Source organism: Gadus chalcogrammus, chromosome 1 (genome assembly GCF_026213295.1).
Source record: "Gadus chalcogrammus isolate NIFS_2021 chromosome 1, NIFS_Gcha_1.0, whole genome shotgun sequence".
Classification (NCBI taxonomy): Eukaryota; Metazoa; Chordata; class Actinopteri; order Gadiformes; family Gadidae; genus Gadus; species Gadus chalcogrammus.
The window spans coordinates 26,659,484-26,678,666 of NC_079412.1; the positions used below are offsets into that span (position 1 = coordinate 26,659,484).

The window sequence follows — 19,183 nt, forward strand, 5'->3', positions numbered from 1 at the left end:
TGTGTGTGTGTGTGTGTGTGTGTGTGCGCGAGAGAGGGAGAGAGAGAGAGAGAGAGAGAGAGAGAGAGAGAGAGAGAGAGAGAGAGAGAGAGAGAGAGAGAGAGAGAGAGAGAGAGAGAGAGAGAGAGAGAGAGAGAGAGAGAGAGAGAGAGAGAGAGAGAGAGAGAGAGAGAGAGAGAGAGAGAGAGAGAGAGAGAGAGAAGGGGGAGCGAGGAAACGGGGCTGGGTCTGTGGGACGGGGGTAACATTGGTTCAACACGCAACTTCTGAGTCGTACACATCTCTTCTCCCCAAAGACGCGGACACTACTGTCTACAACAAGCTAATATCCATTACACCAACTAGTGGGACAATATCGGTCTCGATTACAATGAAAATAGTATTCCTCTTGGCGTTTAGTGCATTTTTCAGCTTTGCCCAATTGCCTCTGACAAGCTCCGAAGAGCAGAAAACTCCAGAAGGTATGCGTAACATATCTTGTACTACAGATGTCATATAACTAGATGCATTTTTTTTTACCGCTGTATTAGACGTGTGCGGACTTGTGCTTCATTCAGTAGTAGATAGAGTAGAGTTAGGTTCTGTCGGGAAGGTTCACTGTCCAGTCGAGAAGGTTCTTCCGAACACGCCGCTGACGTGGACGGTATTGCCTGTCCCAATGCTGTATTCAACAAGTTGGTGGATAGCGGTGGTCTGATGATATCACAGCCGTAATCACTTAAACGGAGAATTAGGCAAAAGCAAGTCGGCTTCGCTTGGGAGAACTGATACTGTTCGCATGAAATCGGATTAAATGTATTTTGCAGCCTACCCATGTGAACTATTCCATGAAGTGATTTGGCAGTAGCAATTTTGTCCAGCCATTCATGCTCCTCGTTTAGTCACCATTCTCAAACCATGACTTTGACTACGTTGAATCCAAATAAAATTGAACTTGGTCAGTTCAAATGTGCTCATATGGTTGACTTTCAATTAATAATTATTTCGAACCAACGTTTGTGTTTAAACCCTTTAAATATTGATCGTCGTTTAGAGTTAGCTGCCTTATTTATGTTCTTACCATATTCAAAACAACTTCAAACGAAATGCATTGTCTATTCGTCCACACAATTTAACAGCTATTACTTATTGACCTATTGCACGTTGATGACTCTCTGATAGGGGAAGAAAAGATTATCCTAATTCAGCACAAAACCGTTGTCTTTCTTTCCCTTTACTATCTCACACACTGCTCGTCTTCCTACAGACCTCCTAGTATTGACAGTTGCCACCGCAGAGACAGATGGCTTCAGCCGTTTCCTGAGGTCTGCAAAGCTCTTCAACTACACTGTCAAGGTAGGGGCAAATACCTGCAAGTAGATTGACGTTGATCTGAAAGCTTAATTCCTCCTCTAATCGCTCTGGCCACAGGGCAAAATAAAAAGTCTGATGATAAACCAGTGATAAACATCTGCTAGTCCTTCAGGCCATGGTTTAAAGTCAACCTGAAGAAAAGTGGTGGTGTTAAGTTGTCTTCTGTGCTCCATGGGGATAAAAGGTGCTGGGGCGCGGGGAGAAATGGCAAGGGGGGGACTACATGGCCCCCGGAGGAGGCCAGAGGATACGCCTCCTCAAGGCGGCTCTGGAGGAGATGAAGGAGGAGCAGGAGAAGACCATCCTATTCATAGACAGGTAGGTCACCTCGTTTTCCTGGTGCTGCAGGATGGATCATTATATGGTTAGTTAGCCGTAGAGAAACCTTTTAGATACACGTCATTAATATGCAGGTAGGAGTGGGACACCTTCTAAATGAAGCTGCAGTCATTGGTGTTTGAACCCAGCACATTTTGGCCGGGAGTCAAACTCTAACCACTATACTGTCCTTCTCATCCAGTGGAAGCAGTGGAAAATACTATTTACACACTACAAAATAGATGCCTCTCTCCCAAAAGACACTGAGCATGAACGAAGACGTTACTGACACTGAACGAAGAGCTAGTAGGGGTAAGAGCATGTTGCTTAAGAATGCTTACGGGAAGTCTGTAGACATTTGGGTTCAAACCCGGGACTGGTCGATTCGAGGTCATCCCCCCTAGCCACTAGACTAGACTATCCTGCCCACCTGCTTGTTTCTCTGTCGCTACTGATTCATGCTTATTATGATCAGGGAATAGATAACTGAAAAACGTCTCTCCCTTTTACTGCCATTGCCTATGAGTGAAGCCAGCCAGTGCTGGCTAAACACTCCACTAATTAACTGTGGCTCCTCATAATATGGAGCCACCTTCTCTCCTCTCATATTGTGATTGGCTTGCCACGGCCGAGCCCTGCAGTGGCTTTGTGCAGTGTCCCATAGTCATGGCTGCTCCTCGTTTCCCCTCAGCTATGATGTGGTGTTTGCCTCTGGGCCCAAGGAGCTGCTGAAGAAGTTCCAGCAGAGCGGGCACAGGGTGGTCTTCTCCTCAGAGACCCTCATCTGGCCCGACAGACACCTGGAGGACAAGTACCCGCACGTCCGCGAGGGAAACCGCTTCCTGGGGGCGGGAGGTAGGTCCACTGGTGGGGCTGGGGACGGAGGTGGTGGTGGTGGTGGTGGTGGTGGTGGTGGTGGTGGTGGTGGGGTTCGGAGGTAGGTCCACTGGTTGGGATGGGGACGGAGGTGGTGGTGGCTGGGTTCGGAGGTAGGTCCAGTGGTGGGGGTTGAAGTGGTGCCGGTGATGGGGTTGATGATGGTTTGGTTGGGGATGGTGGTGGTGGGGTCGGTAGGTAGGTCCGTTGGTGGTGGTGGTGGTGGTGGTGGTGGTGGTGGAGGAGCTGGTGGTGGTGGTGGTGGTCATATAGAAATATACTGGGACATTACAAGAATCTGAACCAGAATAGCATCAAGTATTTGTGTTACACCAATGCTTGTGCTTTATCTTATGCTTGATGTTCAGTGCACGTTATAAATGTGCTGGACATATTCTTTTAATGCACAACCCCTTTGTTGGTCAGTGTGTGTTTGTCAGTAAGTTTACCTTTCAGTTTGTTTTGGTCAATGTGTTTGTGTGTGTCAGTGTTTGTAAGCATAGAGGGATAAAAAGAATGTGGAATTTTTAATGATATGCTGCATGTTCCCTTGAAGGAGTTTATAGTGTATTTTTATAGGCTGAAAATAGCAGGCTTTCTGCTGTGCAGGAAGACGGCACTGAAGGCACAGAGACCTGCTTTTCATTACCTGACAGGGTCCAGCTTAATAAATATCAGATTCATTTTAGTTTTTCTTATTACATAATAATAATAATTAGTAATCTGTTAATGTGGTTTGAATAAGGTTATCTCTGTTCACACCGTCACTATGTCATGTGCATGTCCAGATCAAGAAAAAAAAAGAAAGAAAGGTTTTTGAACATACATTGTGTTCAGTGATTCCCATTAAAGATGGCCAGTGATGACCTCTGGTTTGGCTACTGTTATCTGTCCAAGGTAGAGGAATGTGTTGCCATGGTAGCTTGTTGAACTATTTGATATCTGCTGGTGCCAATTTTGTCTGTGACTTTACAAAGCAGCATTACAATGTCTCTTGTCCCTTCTCTGTCCTCAGGCTTCATTGGCTACCTCCCTAATGTCAAGACGATGGTCGCTGATTGGACAGGAGAAGACCACGACAGTGACCAGTTGTTTTTCACTAACATCTATATCAACCCAGAAAAAAGGGTATGCATACTTATTAGACTTATTAATATGGTTATAACCAACTGTATAAATATTCAAAACTGTTTTTGTGATTTGTCCATGTGTACTCTGGTTAAGTATCTCACAACATTGTTTTACCTTCCCCATTTCAGAAATCCATAAATATCACACTGGACAGCAGATGCAGATTGTTCCAAAACCTCAATGGAGCCCTTGGTAAGAGCCTTTACACACAGAAGCCAGAAACACACGTTATCACACGCAAAAATATCTGCTTTGACTGTTATTTTCCACTTACAATAGAACTTGGCTGCATCGCTAATGAATGCAAAACACTATTTACTAACAGTGTTGTAACCTCATCTAAAATATATTGACCGGAACGCTTACTGCTTACAACTATGAGCATCAATAGCATCTGATTGCAGTTTAAAAAGCTCAAGGCAAGACATTCGCTTTCAGAATCACAGCTAACATATTTACATAGAGGTTAACATTTGCAGCTGACATATTAGTCTTAAGCAATTAAAGCTAACGTGTGAGAAACAAATAAAGTTTGTTACAGTGTAATTAATACTAGCCCGAAGCCACCTTGCTGTAATTGTTCTGCTGAGATAGGCTACTTTCCCTGGCTGGGGAAAGCCATGTTGTTATTTATTATTTATTACCCAGGTGGTAGGGAACAGTTAATAGCTGTTGTGTAGAGATGAAGGGATACTCCCCCCCCCTGCCACTTCCTTCAAAGGATTGCCATTGGTTGGTTGCCCCCAAGCCGAGATATGGAGGCAAACATTGCAGGATCATATTTTGAAAAAAGCAAAAGTGTGTAGAACACAGGGGTGATTGTCATTTTTAATGAGCACTGCAAGTTTAGGCATGATCATCCTCCGAGAGCCCTTTCGCTCCGTCTCTCTCTTTGCATCTTGTCTTACTCCCCTTCACTCTGTTTGTTTTACTGCTTCCCCCCCCTTGCAGTCCTGTGCCGCCTTGGTCAGGAATGTATAGTTTGCAAGAGAAAGAGAGTGAGAGAGAGAGTGACCGAAGGATCTCTTTTATACAGAGATCCCGCAACATTTTACTGTACAGAAGACCCAGCCTTATGCCGGATTTGCTTTCTACTCAGAACCAAATAGAGCTGGCGTATTGCCCCCCCCCCCCCCCCCCCCCCATTCCATGTTCGTACCTTTCACACAGAAGGCGAGGAGGAATAATGTTCCCGGCTTGAACAGACAGTCAAATAATCTAGGCAGTTACAAGGTAAAAGAGGGGGGGCTGGAGACTGAGAGACAAACTGAGAGAAGGAGGGAGAGAGAAGGAGGGAGCGAGTGGGACAGTTAGGGTGGGGGGGGGGGGGGCACTGAGGTACAAGAAGAAAGAGGGGGACATAGAGCCAGAGAGACGTGCTGATAAGGAGGGAGAGAGGGAGAGGAGGGGGGAACAGAAAGAGGGAGACGGATATGTGCTTGAGGTCACGTAGCCCGATGAATGAACAAAAAAGGGGGAGGAGTTACGGGAGGAGGGGGGGGAGGAAGCAGGAAGGCTGGCCAAATTTTCCATGCCTCCCCCAGATGTGCTTGAGAGAGCCCAGCTTTGCTGCAAAGAACAGCTGTATTGTGTGAGGGGGCGTCGCTTAAACCTAAAGGAACACTCTGCTGGAGACTTCTTTGGACTTTAATACACAGGATTACCATGAGTTTCTTTGTCTTTAACATAGCTTGTCACTTTTAGTTTTCCAGTACTACAATTACACCAGCATAGATGGTTTTAGGTATAAAAATGAAAAAAATTAGATGAAGTGAATAACGGCAGTTTTGAGTTTGATATTAACTTTATGTTTTGGATTATTCATTAATATAAAGTATGTGTGTATGTGTGTTTTTTTTGTGTATGTGTGTGTGCTCTTGTTTGTGTGTGCTTGCTGTTGCACGTGTTTGCGTGTGTGCTTGGCTGTCGCGTGCATGTGTATGTAGATGAGGTGGTGCTGAAGTTTGAGGACAGCCGGGTACGGGCCAGGAATGTGCTGTATGACACACTCCCGGTCATCGTCCATGGCAATGGCCCCACCAAGGTAGCCCGCAAAGAAACACATTATAGTAGAGTTAGGAATTAACCAGTAGAAACGTATGAAATTGTATGAATACCACAATGACCTAAATAGTAAAAGGGATGGATTTGGTTAAAAACAAACTACTTTGACTGAACTAAACTAAACTTTAACTTGGACTTACAATGTGGTCTAGAACTTTGTACCATTGTAAAGCTTAATGGTATTTACATGTTTTCAATGTATCTTATTAACAGCCATCGAAGAGCTTTGAATCTTTCATAGCAATTGAATCAGTCCTATTCCCATTCAAAAGTGTATTGGTTTTGATCCCAAAGGTTGGATAAAAGCATCTGCTAAACAGTGTCATTGTGTCCCCAGTTGCAGGTCAACTACCTTGGCAACTACATTCCCAAGGTGTGGACCTTTGAAACCGGCTGCACTGAATGTCACCAGAACCTCAGACCTCTCACTGGGATCCAGGTGAGCCGTCCGCCCCCCTCCCTCTCTGAACCACGTGTGACGCGCACTCTCACTTTCTTAGCGAGTGCACAGCATGCTCAACAGCTGCCACCAGCCTCATTACCCACCTAACTACAGGTGAGGTCATACTTAATGAGCCCCTCTCTGAGGTCATAGCGTTGTAAATAGCCAGCCTGACCCACCCTAGATAGTGTCCTCAAATGAGAGCATCACTTAGTGACGCTCTCTGGAAAGATGCGCGGATGGAAAGTCTCCTGGATGTTTCTATCCGTGCTGTCCTTGTTCCGCTTGTGTTTGAACAGGACTGTGTTTATTACACTACCCATCGTCACGGCACCTTTCACGACTTTGCTTAGATGCCAGCTGCATTTTCTTGTATAGTAACTGTCCAACAACGAAATGGAAAATTAAACCAACACAGATTGTGTTTATGAGATGTAAAGTGGACCTGCTTAAATGGCAGAACCTAAATGGCAACCACAGATTGATGTAGAACATTGCTTTGTTTGTCTCTGGTTGTGTTTGTTTCTCCAGGAGAGTGAATTTCCTCAGGTGACGATCGGGGTCTTCATTCAGCAGCCCACCCCCTTCCTCACTGTCTTTTTTGAACGCCTACTGAATCTTCAGTACCCCAAGAACAGACTGAAACTCTTCATATACAACCAGGTGAGGGTGATTGCCTGAGGTAACTCCACTCAAGCGATGCTAATGCTTTATGACATCTACAAGATGTTTAGCAGCATTATGAGATTTTTGCTGACGTGGAGAATAATACGTTGTTCAAAGTTAGTATTTTGCTGTGCAGTGTGAGTGATCGAGGTACACTACACTAAACTACTCTTCACTACACTACTCCTCACTACACTTCACTACATTACACTAGACTCCACCTCACAACACTGCTCTGCACTCCACCTCACTACACTACACTACACTACACTACACCTCACTACACCTCTCTACACCTCACTACACCACACTACACAATACTACACTACACTGCACTACACTGTACTGTACTACACTACACTACACAAAAAGTATTGCATATCAAATCAAACTTGAGATAGCCATCAGTGTGATACCATCCATCCACCTATCCTCCGCCATCATCCTTCTCGTTTGTATAACACTGGGTGTGATGGCATTGCACTGCATGGTTGGATGATCGCAACAGTGGCTCGGGTGGGAATCAACCATACCAGGAATGGGACCACTTCCCTTCTTGATCTAACGTGTGCTAGCTTGCGCTGTTTACATTCACCGTGGGCCAGGAATGTGCCAACTAATAGCGAAGCTACTCAGGGCCTGGGATTTAAACTACACTGATGATAGTGAGTAGCCGCTAAGTTCAGGATATTTTCTGCAAAATGGTGAACTAAAATGAGAAATTATTCATAATAAAGTGACTTGGGTTACGTGGAGAAAGGCTGGGCAGTCAATGAGCATCCATACAGCTTGTCGGTTATCTAAAAACAAGCCTACTGTTCCCAGATGCTGTTGTGTTGTAGTGGTAGTGTAGTTATCCCTAATGAAGGTATCCTTACTGGGTGTATACAACTCAAATATAAACCGGTCACTGGGGACAGCCTGGCTGGTGGTTAGTCTGTGGGTGTGGGTGTAGCTGGTATAGCTGACCTGGGTTAGAGAGGGCAGGTTAGGCAGACAGCTGTGGGGGGGGCAGGGAGCTGGGGTTAAAGGGACAGCCTGGTGCCAAGCAGCAGACAGGCCAACAGGAATGCAGGGTCACAGAGAGTTTTATTCTTAGGACCTATTTAAGCCTAGCTTCAGGATACCTGGTTGAGTGGGGTATACAAAGTCTTTATAAAGTTTATATTGATGCATTAAAACCTTATTTCGAAATCCAAAAATGGAAAGTGGCGGAGTTAGGCGTTGTTTCTTGTTTCAATACGGAATTGGAGAGAGGAGATTTTAGGGGAATTGACCAATTAGGCAATTTCAGATCCCTGTTATTGGTCAAAATAAATATGAAACGAAAGAAAGTGAAACGCTGCTTTCAACCTGTTTTGGACTTGTCTGCATTTATACTAAAGTCATATTTGTGTGACTAGCAGAGAACCAATAGACAGCCCTCAGTATGTGATTTAACAGAGAATTATGGCGACTATGGAACTGTTGGTCAAGCAAGCTGAGATAATTATTCACAAGGGTTGAGTATATTATACATAACCTAGCCAAGTAAGCTATATAATTTGGGCATTTGTGTAAGCCATTTAGTTTTGCACATCGAGACCACAATCCCTTCACAGGTCCTACCATATGCACATGTGATAGTATCAAGTCACTGAGGTCACGCAGATGTTTCTGAGACCCTTAAGACACACAGCAGCAAGACCTTTCGAGATGAGGTCAAACTGTGAGTTGACGGGTTAAAGGGCAGACCAGGGTTTTTATGCATTAAAAAACACAGCTCTGTGGTACAACACTTGGTAAAGCACATCACACACAGCACTTCTCAGAGCTTAGAGCCTGCTTTGTTTTAATGGTCTACATTTTGCCCACACAGCAGTTCCTACTTCCTCTAGCTTTTCATCGTAAATTTAGAATTTGCTGAGGTTCATAAAATAAATCATAAAATCAATAGTTAAATTAATTTTAATTTAGGGCATTCAACAGACGCTCTTATCCAAAGACACACATTCACCCACCAACGGTGGGTTCAACCATGCAAGGCAGCAGGTTATTAATATACATTTAAATTATACTATACTATCATCGTTTTAGCAGAGGATTTCATCCAAAGACACGCACAGTGCATTCACATGCATGTCATGAAGCCTTTAGCAGGATGACCTCACCCTATTCCTGGTAGAGGGATAGGGCATCTTGCTGGAGTCCTCCTACAGGTTGGACTGCTTAACAAAGGCTAACATAACGGGCATGATAACAAACATGACCTCTTCCTCCCCCAGGAGAGCCACCACAAGAAGCAGGTGGACTCCTTCCTGGAGGGCCATGGCGGTCTGTACCAGGACGTCAAGGTGGTGGGCCCAGAGGGAGCCGACACAGACAGCATCTCCTCGCGCAACCTTGGCCTGTGAGTGGGGTTTATACATTTTCAATCATTTCTGTCCGTTTCGTGCCTTTGGATGGCACAGTGGAGACAGACAGCAGAGTGGGGCTGAAGAAGACAGGATACGACATGTAGCAAAGGACTGAAGGTAGGAATCAAACTTGTGGTTATGTGGTAGGCGCACTTGTGGGAAGAGCCATTGAAGCCTCCTATCCTCCAGGCGTCTTTTAAAGTCAGGGCGGACTTCGGCAGGACACACTAATGACCGGTCTTGACGATCAGTCTTGGGTCTGTCCACACTAGGCGCCTGGGGCCATGCAGTGGTCCACACATGAGGACTGTTACTCTCAGGTTCTCCGTGAAAATTCGCCCCAAAAATATAATGTATATTTGTTTAGCTTGGAATGCACTGCAAAGATGTCAGGTATATTCTTCAAAAGTCAAAGTAAAAACAGATAAATAGTATAAACTATAAATGGAATTTGGATTTATCGACGCGTCTATCCCCTCAATGACTTGTTGCTCTTTTTTCAGTTGTACAGCCGTTTAATCTATTTAAAATTACAAGGAAGAAAATCATGGGTTTATGTCTGATTGTCAACATTTAAATCCACATATCTGAGTCATCAGCTCCAAGGAACGGGGCATTTGTTTCTTTCAAATGGCGGTTGACACCGTATCGGCCATTTTAGTCTCAGTCCCCCCCTCATTATGCAAGCCCGATAAAATCAAACCCGTTTGAAAACAACATTGCCCTTCCAACTCTACTGGGCCGCAGTCCCCCCACACTACCCAGCATTAAGAGGACGCCAGCCCCCTCTCCCCTAATAATAACACCCTGTGCATTACCACTACCTACTATACTGAAGTGTGGTCAAGTGGTAAGGGCTGCTCTGGTGCTGTTGCTTTGGTCTGAGATCACAACTCCCCACTCTTTTGAATAATGCAGATGTAAATTAACCCTGATCACCCTAAATATACACTCATGCTAGTCTGAGTGACACTGGGTGTGTAAGTGGATGACTTGGCCCGGTTTAGTTTTAAGGCTCAAGGGACATCTGAGTGCCTCTTGCAATTAAGCTGATGTCTGATTGAATGTATGCCAAATCAATGTGGCTTGAAAGGGTTTTTTCGTGACTCGTCTGTATTCTGTCCTTATTTCAGAGATTTGTGTCGACAAGACAAACAGTGTAAATATTTCTTCAGCGTGGACAGCGAAGTGGTCCTGAAGAACAAGGACACGCTCAAAATACTCATCGAGCGAAACCTGTGAGTATATACCAACATATATATACATATATATATATATATATATCCCCATGGCATGAAAATTTCACTTTATGAGAGGGCCAATGAGACAATAAGCTACGACCGTGATAGCGCCATGTGTGTGTGTGTGTGTGTGTGTGTGTGTGTGTGTGTGTGTGTGTGTGTGTGTGTGTGTGTGTGTGTGTGTGTGTGTGTGTGTGTGTGTGTGTGAATACACACAAACACGTGTGTGTGTGTACGCACCCGGAGTGTTCTAGAATATTTACAGAACATGGCCAAAAGCTGTGTGCGCCTCGCCATTGCGATACATCCACTGAAACACGAACGTTCAATTCTGCACAAAGGCTAAATTTCTTGAACACCTTCATGTAATCGCATAAGGGGCCCATTAGCCACTATATAAAAGCATCCATAAAGTAGCATGCCATGGGACCTTTAACATCTTTCAATGATATTTCTTAATTTTGTTCTGAAGGAAGGTATTTGTGTCAAACGCAAGTTTCAGTAAATTGTTCTTACTGGAACTAATAAAAAAAAATATATCTATTATGTATATTTATACAGCATTCCACAAGAAATCAGGACTCAATTGTAAGGGTCCTTTAGCATTGAATACAATTTTATCCCACACAGATGTTAAACACAATGAGCAAGGATTTAAATATGTTATTTTTTATTTACTAATATATACATTTTTTACTTACTTCAGATACTTACTTGAAGTGACATTTAATTTTTCCCATTGGGAACATGGAAGAGGAAGTATTGAGGTGATGCTACTGACCCTCCATGCTGCTGCTTCCTGTACCTGAGCTCTGCTGGCTGTTGTCTCTCCCCAGGCCCATCGTGGCTCCCATGATCACTAGGCCCGGGCGGCTGTGGAGTAACTTCTGGGGCGCGCTCAGCGCTGACGGCTTCTACGCCCGCTCCGAGGACTACGTAGACATCGTCCAGGGACGCAGGGTGTAGGTTCATCCTGTTGACATCCTAGCTGAGGGAACTGGGTATATTTGTGTTATCCCGAAGGTATACAGCGTTTTACTGTACTGTGTAAAGACAGCGTGTTTACTATGTAAAGTAAACAGAGGTAAGCTAAATGAAGCACCGTTTGTGACGTGAGGGTACAGTCCCCTTATGGCCCGAGCAGTCATGGTCACGGTTTGGCCCAAACATTGGTGAGGATAAACGCAGTTCGTGCACTCTGTTTGCAAAGCTTAAAGGTGACATATTATACCACCTGGTGTGAGTGTGATTAGCCGTTACAAGCCCTTTTGAAAATCAACCTTTTCTGACATAACAAGTGGGCCTTTCCACCTAGACGTACGACGGATAGATGAGCAACGTTTGCTACAGTCCACTGGGTAGGCTGGTAGACTGATCTTTCCACACATCTAGGTGGACACGCCTACTTGGGATGTCAAAAGAGGCTTTGTAATGGCTAATTACACACACCTGGTTGTACAATATGAAGCCCTTAAGATCAAAGAGGTGAACGGCATGCAACAAATCGCCTTACGAGGCGTGATGTCGTCAGTTTTGTTCGGCGCTGGCTCGCACAGTTCAATGCGACTATACATGTTGTTTAAGTTGTGTATCGTTCGCGTATGGTGAATATTCAGTGTAACCAGGTCACCTGTATTGTGAACATGTGCAGCGCTGCAGTGTGTGTGGGTGTGTAGGTGTGTGGGTGCGTGGTGTAAGCCCGGTGTAAACACTGTGCTGTGGCTGCAGGGGGGTGTGGAACGTGCCCTACATCTCCAGCGTGTACCTGGTGAAGGGGGACGTGCTTCGCTCCGCTATCCCTGACTACGACCTCTTCAGCTCCGACACGCAGGATGCGGACATGGCCTTCTGCACCAGTGTTCGCAGCAAGGTTGGACAGCAATCCTTTCCGTCCTCGGGTGGTTAATTGGACTTTAATACACCTGATTTTCGAAGTCATATTCAAGTTGTATTGTCCAATGTGCAGTATACTACAGCAGGCAAAGGCAGGAACAGGGGGGGTCCAGTTATACAATAGTGTACATAATAATAATTGTATGAAAATGTGCAGGTACAGACATATTAGACATATTATTCAACAAAATATTCCATTGCTAATTCCAAAAATATGTATGCTATAACATATCATATGTTAGCGGAATCATTTATGCATTTAAAATCGTAACATTTTGAATTAACTGAATATTCGCCCATTCAACTTTACTAACCCTTGCATCTGATGTGTCGTCCTCCACTGAATCTCAGGGGGTGTTCCTGTACGTTACCAACATGCACACGTTTGGGCGCATCCTGTCTGTGGAAAACTACCAGACGAAGCACCTCCACAATGACCTCTGGCAGATCTTCGAGAACCCTGTGGTAAGAATCATCTCATTATCTCAAAGATTACCTCCTCTCTGTGTGTACTTGTCTGTACTTGTTTGTGTCTTTTTAGACAAATCTCACATACGTGTAAACGTATGTGAGATTCCATACGTTGAAATGAGCTAATTTAACCTTCATTTCCTCAGGACTTCGAAGAGCGCTACATCCATCCAAATTACTCCCTCATCATGAGGGACAAGCTGATTGAAACGGTGAGTCACTTTGAATTAAGACTAACTCCAAATAAGGGGTACTGAAATATTAACACTTTGCTTGCATTGTTCAGTCTTTCGTCTCGTGCAGCGGTTGCCAGCCTTTGACTTAAGGTGTACCATTAAATTGTCATTTAGACCTTTATCGCACCAACTCATGTGCAAATAGTAAAAATTAGATAATTACACATGCAGTGGTTGAGCAAAGAGCGTCCCCTTCATACACAAGTATGACTGCAAGCTGCAAGGCTGTGTTCTTCCCACTGTGTTTATACAGCAAACACAGATGAACAAAAGACATATGATGGAATGCACAAAGGGACACTATTTTTGAAGTAATAACAAACCATAATTGTGTATTTACTGAGATATATTTATGATATGTTCATTCATTATTTATACTTTGTCTATTTGTTGGATTCCCAGTGAAAGTTCTTCTCAATAATGACATTATGTATTCAAATCAAAATTCACTGCCATCATGTTGGATACAAATCTGTGAAATTACTAAATGTTAGATGTTGCCAAATAATCTCAAGCTTCTCAAAATGACAGTTGGGCAAACATGACCTGTTGTGCAGCTGCATAACCAATATTGAAGGTTTTGATGAAGGGGTTTTATGTGTGTTTCTTCCAGCCCTGCCCTGATGTGTACTGGTTCCCCATGTTCTCGGAGGTGGCCTGCGACCACTTTGTGCAGGAGATGGAACACTTTGGGCAGTGGTCTGGGGGTGGTGCCGTGGTACGTATTAACAGGGCCGTCGATAAGGGGTGAAAGGTGATGACGATTCTAGGGGCCCACAGCCCAGGGGGGGCCCACAAAAAAAAAAATATATATATATATATATATTTTTTTTTATTTTACTACCAGCCCATAGTACTACCATAGCGCCCCCCCCCCCCCCCCCCCCCCCCCCCCCCCTCCCCCCGTCAACAATTTCTCCCTCGTCAACAACTGCTCTCCCCCCCCCCCCCCCCGTCAACAATTGCTCCTTACACCCCCCCCCCCCCCCCCCCCCCCACCTTGGATACCAGACTAGTCGCAGTATTAGAAGGCTTTTTTTTTGTTAAGCCAGCGGGTTCATACTTTAAAACAAGGGGATGTAGTAGAGGTTATATCTGTGCTGATGGGGACATTTACAATCAGCCATATATGGTTGATTGTAAAGTGGAGAAGCTGGTAAAGACCCACAACTACAAAAAGAAAAAAGAAGATAGGGAAAAAAAGAAAGGAAATATGACTATGACATTTACACATTGCCATAAATATCAGAGATATATTCATTTCCATAACACCAAACTTACACCTTATTTACTGGGGCTTTAAAGGGACCCTTTTGATCTGAACACATGTTATCATGTGTCATTTCTTTATTTGGTGTTTTGCTGTCAACTTGGTCCACTCTGTGGTGGGCACTCAAAGACCGACCCACATAGCAGCTTCACATTTTATAGCAGCCACACGGCCACTGATTTATTCACAGTTTGCTACACATACCAAGAAGATTTATTTTGATGAGAGCAACCCATACCTTTTCTAATGTGCATGGAATGCTTTTGTCCTGAAGAAGTGCAGCCGCTGAATGCATCGGTTTCAATCAGGGCCACAGAACCGATGATTTAACCCAAGATTGCTGGTTATATCAAAGCAGAAGCTCATTTTTGAAGTGACTCTTACTTTAATTTAAATTGATTGGAATGTTTTTCGACCATCATTTTTGTCCTGAATTTAGCCACTTCTATTCTTAGTTTCTGCCTTGTTTTTGGGATTAGTTATGATATTTCCTTACATGTTTGCACGATTGGCAGTGTTAGGGTTATAGCTAAACCTGGACAGAGGGACCCCTGTTCTGTGATCATTGGGGGGGGGGGGGGGGGTTGTTTAACACGGGGCTGTGAAGCATTTGAGGCTGTTACTGTGATAAAGGGCTATGCATTTAAATTCACTTGACTTGATCAGCTGAATTCATCATTTTGAATTCACCCGTTTTTGGTCACGTAAGTTGTAACAAAGTAAAATACTAAGACAAAACACAATTATTCATGCTTGATCATTCATATTCAAAGAAAACTACAAACAGGTGAAAACTTACCCTGACAAAGTTCAGCATCTGAACCCATCTTTCGTCCGTCTGCATCTTACAGGATAAGAGAATCCAGGGGGGCTATGAGAACGTGCCCACCATCGACATCCACATGAACCAGGTGGGCTATGAGAAGGAGTGGCACAAGCTGCTGCTGGACTATGTGGCTCCCATCACAGAGAAGCTGTTCCCTGGGTACTACACCAAGGTAAGGATGAAGGCGCCATTTCAGATCTTGCAAGGACAATGGTTGCTTGTTTGTATAGAATGTCGGAAAACTTTATTAATTGAAACACATGTTTTTTTTTGTTCGTTTTTTGAATAATACATTTAATATAAAAGGATTTTTTATTTTTTTTAAATCTAAATCTAAACCTAATCTCAATGATATTTTGGTTCAATTTAAATACATTTCTAACCCATTATGAAATGCCATATTCATACTTGTATGCCGTCATTCTGTTTTGTGTAGTCAGAAATGAAACACAGACATGTGACAGCACATCCCATCCCGATTTTTTATATCTTCGCTAGTATTCCACAATATTCAAACAATAGTTTGAATGAGCAAACAATTGAGTTGCACTTTATTATCAGATTGCTCTGGAAGTTTTTGTCAATGCAGTAATATAACTATGACAATGTTAATATTACTCTGGTCTATTGCCTTACATGAACATATTTTGATAAATTGGATCTGAACTATTTACAGCAGAAAAGCAGTCAATATTTGGATACACTCTATATATTATTCATTCCTAACTGGTGTATGATTGATGATATTATACCATATTACGTAGCCAGATGTGTTACTCTGTGCTGCTCCTCCTCCTCCTTCTCCTCATGTCTCCCCTCATCAGTGTGAGTCCAACCTGAACTTTGTGGTGAGGTACAAACCTGACGAGCAGCCCCTGCTGCGGCCTCACCACGATGCCTCCACTTTCACTATAAACGTAGCGCTCAACACCAAAGACGTTGACTACCAGGTAAAAGGTGGTTCCGGCCCGTAGCGCTAGCCGGCCTCCACGAGACGGGACCTTTTTAGCCCAACAACCCGTAGTCCGTCCTGTCCCCTTTGTCCCCTTCTCTTCTTTCTTGTCTTCCCGGGGAAAGTGAATGCTGGTGTGAGGAGGCCCAGAAAGAGGTGGCGTTGAGGCTGAACTAAGAGGCGGAGACACACACAGACACACAGACAAACAAACAACACACCTCTCCCGACCCCTAAACGGTTCCTTTGATGCACTCGCATGACTGTGTTCTTCCCCTCCCCTGTATTTGTGTTTGTCTTTGCAGGCTGAATTTGACTTGGCTTTTGTAGTTAGATATAAGCCAGACGAGCAACCTTCTTTAAGGCCGCACCACGATGCCTCGACATTCACTGTAAATGTTGCACTCAATCAAGTGGGCCTTGATTACCAGGTGAGTGGTTGTGTGTGGGTGCAGGGATCCCCTGAGAAACAGTTTGATCTTATAGGAGAACAATCGACCTGCGGTGCTGGTTTTGGTAGGATAAAGTAACTACAAATTAAACACAAGGAAAAATAAAAATCGTAAGATAAGGTGAGAGGACATTTATAACCTTTGGACTTTTCTAATGCATAACAGCATTCAGAGCAGAGTTCTACACACTACTTCTATTACTTTAAAGTTTGCTGCCATCTATTGGTTAAAAAAAGTTTCCACAGGTACGCTCAATTGGCTAACCCCGATTCCTATTTCATTTTATGGCTAAAACATAATGAATATTGAGTTTTATATAATACCTAGAGTTTTAATCAGTTCATAATTTCAGCTTCTCCTCTTTAATGTAGATAAGGATGTTTGTATCTTGAAGATGGAAGATGCTTAACATTTGTACAATATCTGTAAATAATAACAAGAAAGTTGTATGACCGTGACACCGTTATTAATGTGCAGAATAAATATAAATGAATAAATATAATGATACCACAAATATATGAAGTACAGAATATGCATAATAATAAAGCTATAAATATTTTATATCAAGGTAATTTTATATTAGATACTGAAGCAGTATGCAACGCATGGTGCTCAGATGGGATTCACAAATATCGAATAGCAAAATATAACTTAATAGCATGTTATGTGTCTTTGGTGACATTTCATATACATTCATTCAGTCAACTCTGTGTTTGTCATTCTAATCTGCATGTCAAAGACATTCCATTCCAGAGGTGTTTCATCTGGATGTGTCATTTCTGTCTCCATCTTGTAAAAGTATCAATTGTAGCATTTTTATTATTACTTAGGAAATGTATTATATAAATGTAATTATCTACGATCATTGTCTCCATGCTACCATTATCTTTGCTTGAATATATTATCAAAATTCTTGAACCAGAGTTATTTAGTAAATCAATGATATGAGATCTAGGTCTAAATATTTAAAGGAAATATAATTTATAATAGGGATCCTTTATCCAGCATTGTGTACTAAAACGTTATGTAAATTATAATATGAATTTTAACAAGACAATTTCAAAGATTTTAACTGAAGCCATCACATTTTGTTTGATTTCTGTCTAATTCTGTGGAGTAAAATCTGCTATTGAACAGAAACGATGGCTACAGTATACCAAAGCCATATTTATGGTTCTGATTCCAACAGTATAGCCTGATCTAAACTTATTTTGTTTGTGTTTCCGTGTCATTCTGCTGCCGGCAGGGTGGAGGCTGTCGATTCATCCGCTACAACTGTTCAGTTGAGGCACCCCGAAAAGGCTGGTCTCTCATGCATCCTGGCCGGCTCACCCACTACCATGAGGGGCTCCCCACTACCGGGGGTGTCCGATACATCGCCGTCTCCTTTATTGACCCCTGATCTGACCAGTTAGCAGAACACATGCGGTGCAACTCTGCAGAATTCTCCCTTTGGTGCTAATTCCCATGATGAAGTTTAGAAGTAGATACACAACAAGATACTGTACGATTAAATTAGACATACTTTGAAATGGTTACCTTAAGTTCAGTTCAGGTGTAAAGTTTGAAATGGTTACCTTTAAGTTCAAGTGTAAAGCATATAATATTTAAGTTTAGTAATTAGCTTAGAGGTAGCTTTGGTAATGGTCATGGTCTAGGGAGAAGCATCATGGGAGATCCCACAGGAGAACTCTGTATCGTTACACCCAGAAGATGTCAGTGGAGGCAAAGGTTACACCACTTTTGCCTTAAATTTGCTTTGAATTGTCCCCTCTAGTAGTGGCTGTGAATATGTATTTGTGAGCGACAAAAACTGCAGTTGTGCAGTTGGGATGAGCCCGGAGTATGTATATGTGTTTAGTATCGTAGAAATCCGGAAGTTTCCAAGACCAAAGTGTGCTGAGTGAGACCTCTGGCTGAATTTCTCTCAGGAAAAAGGCAGTTCAGCTTAATAATTTAATAATACAACCCCCTAATAATTATCCTGAAGCTTTGAGTTTGATAATAAGTTAACAGTGGCTTTCATTATTATAGTCAATAATTTCTGTAATTCAGGGTCCTCATTTCAGCACATGTACTACAAAGGTCCTGAGCGAGTTATTCTGTCATGGTATCTTTATTTATTTTTTATACGTGTGACGATATGCCAGATATCCGTGTTACAGTCATGTGCAATATCCAGGACCTTTCTGTAAATTTGAATGTGGAAATCAGGTGACCTATTTCTCCTTTTATCAAAGATTCAGACCTCCACTGAGTTGTCAAAAGTCCTTAAGCCTTTTTAAATTGTTCTGACTGTTCTTACATAAAGTCTACCCCCCCCCCCTCATGTCCTGAATTGTTAATAAAAATGTCACCTTATGAATGGTGCAATCTTATTAGCTTCTACATAAGCTTCTACATGTGCATATGTCAGTACTGGTGAAAAGCAATAATTCCATTGTTGACACTCAATTGATAATAAAGAAGCTAATTGAGGATATCATGGTGAGTCTCATTCTTAATATGTAAAACAGTCCATCCTAATCAGAAAGTAAATGGAGATTCGAACCAAGACTCTTTTTGATACTTGCATTGGATAAAAACATTAATACTT

General features: G+C 42.9%; 1 protein-coding gene across 2 annotated transcripts; it reads left to right on the plus strand.

Moving 5' to 3' along the window:
• Nucleotides 1-240: 240 nt before the first annotated feature.
• Nucleotides 241-19,091, plus strand: plod1a (procollagen-lysine, 2-oxoglutarate 5-dioxygenase 1a). Of its 2 annotated transcripts, none has more exons than XM_056598775.1 (19): nucleotides 241-461; nucleotides 1,247-1,335; nucleotides 1,538-1,671; nucleotides 2,363-2,526; nucleotides 3,563-3,675; nucleotides 3,807-3,870; nucleotides 5,625-5,722; nucleotides 6,080-6,181; nucleotides 6,716-6,847; nucleotides 9,115-9,239; nucleotides 10,380-10,484; nucleotides 11,324-11,449; nucleotides 12,216-12,357; nucleotides 12,732-12,845; nucleotides 12,998-13,063; nucleotides 13,701-13,805; nucleotides 15,209-15,355; nucleotides 16,008-16,133; nucleotides 17,834-19,091. In XM_056598775.1, the coding sequence occupies exons 1-19, from the start codon at nucleotides 371-373 to the stop codon at nucleotides 17,987-17,989; spliced, it is 2,199 nt and encodes a 732-aa protein (XP_056454750.1). In that variant the 5' UTR covers nucleotides 241-370; the 3' UTR covers nucleotides 17,990-19,091. The 2 variants fall into 2 exon arrangements, with proteins under 2 accessions (XP_056454750.1, XP_056454742.1); XM_056598767.1 differs by lacking the exon at nucleotides 16,008-16,133 and adding an exon at nucleotides 16,441-16,566 and having other exon boundaries at nucleotides 17,834-19,090.
• Nucleotides 19,092-19,183: the final 92 nt, after the last annotated feature.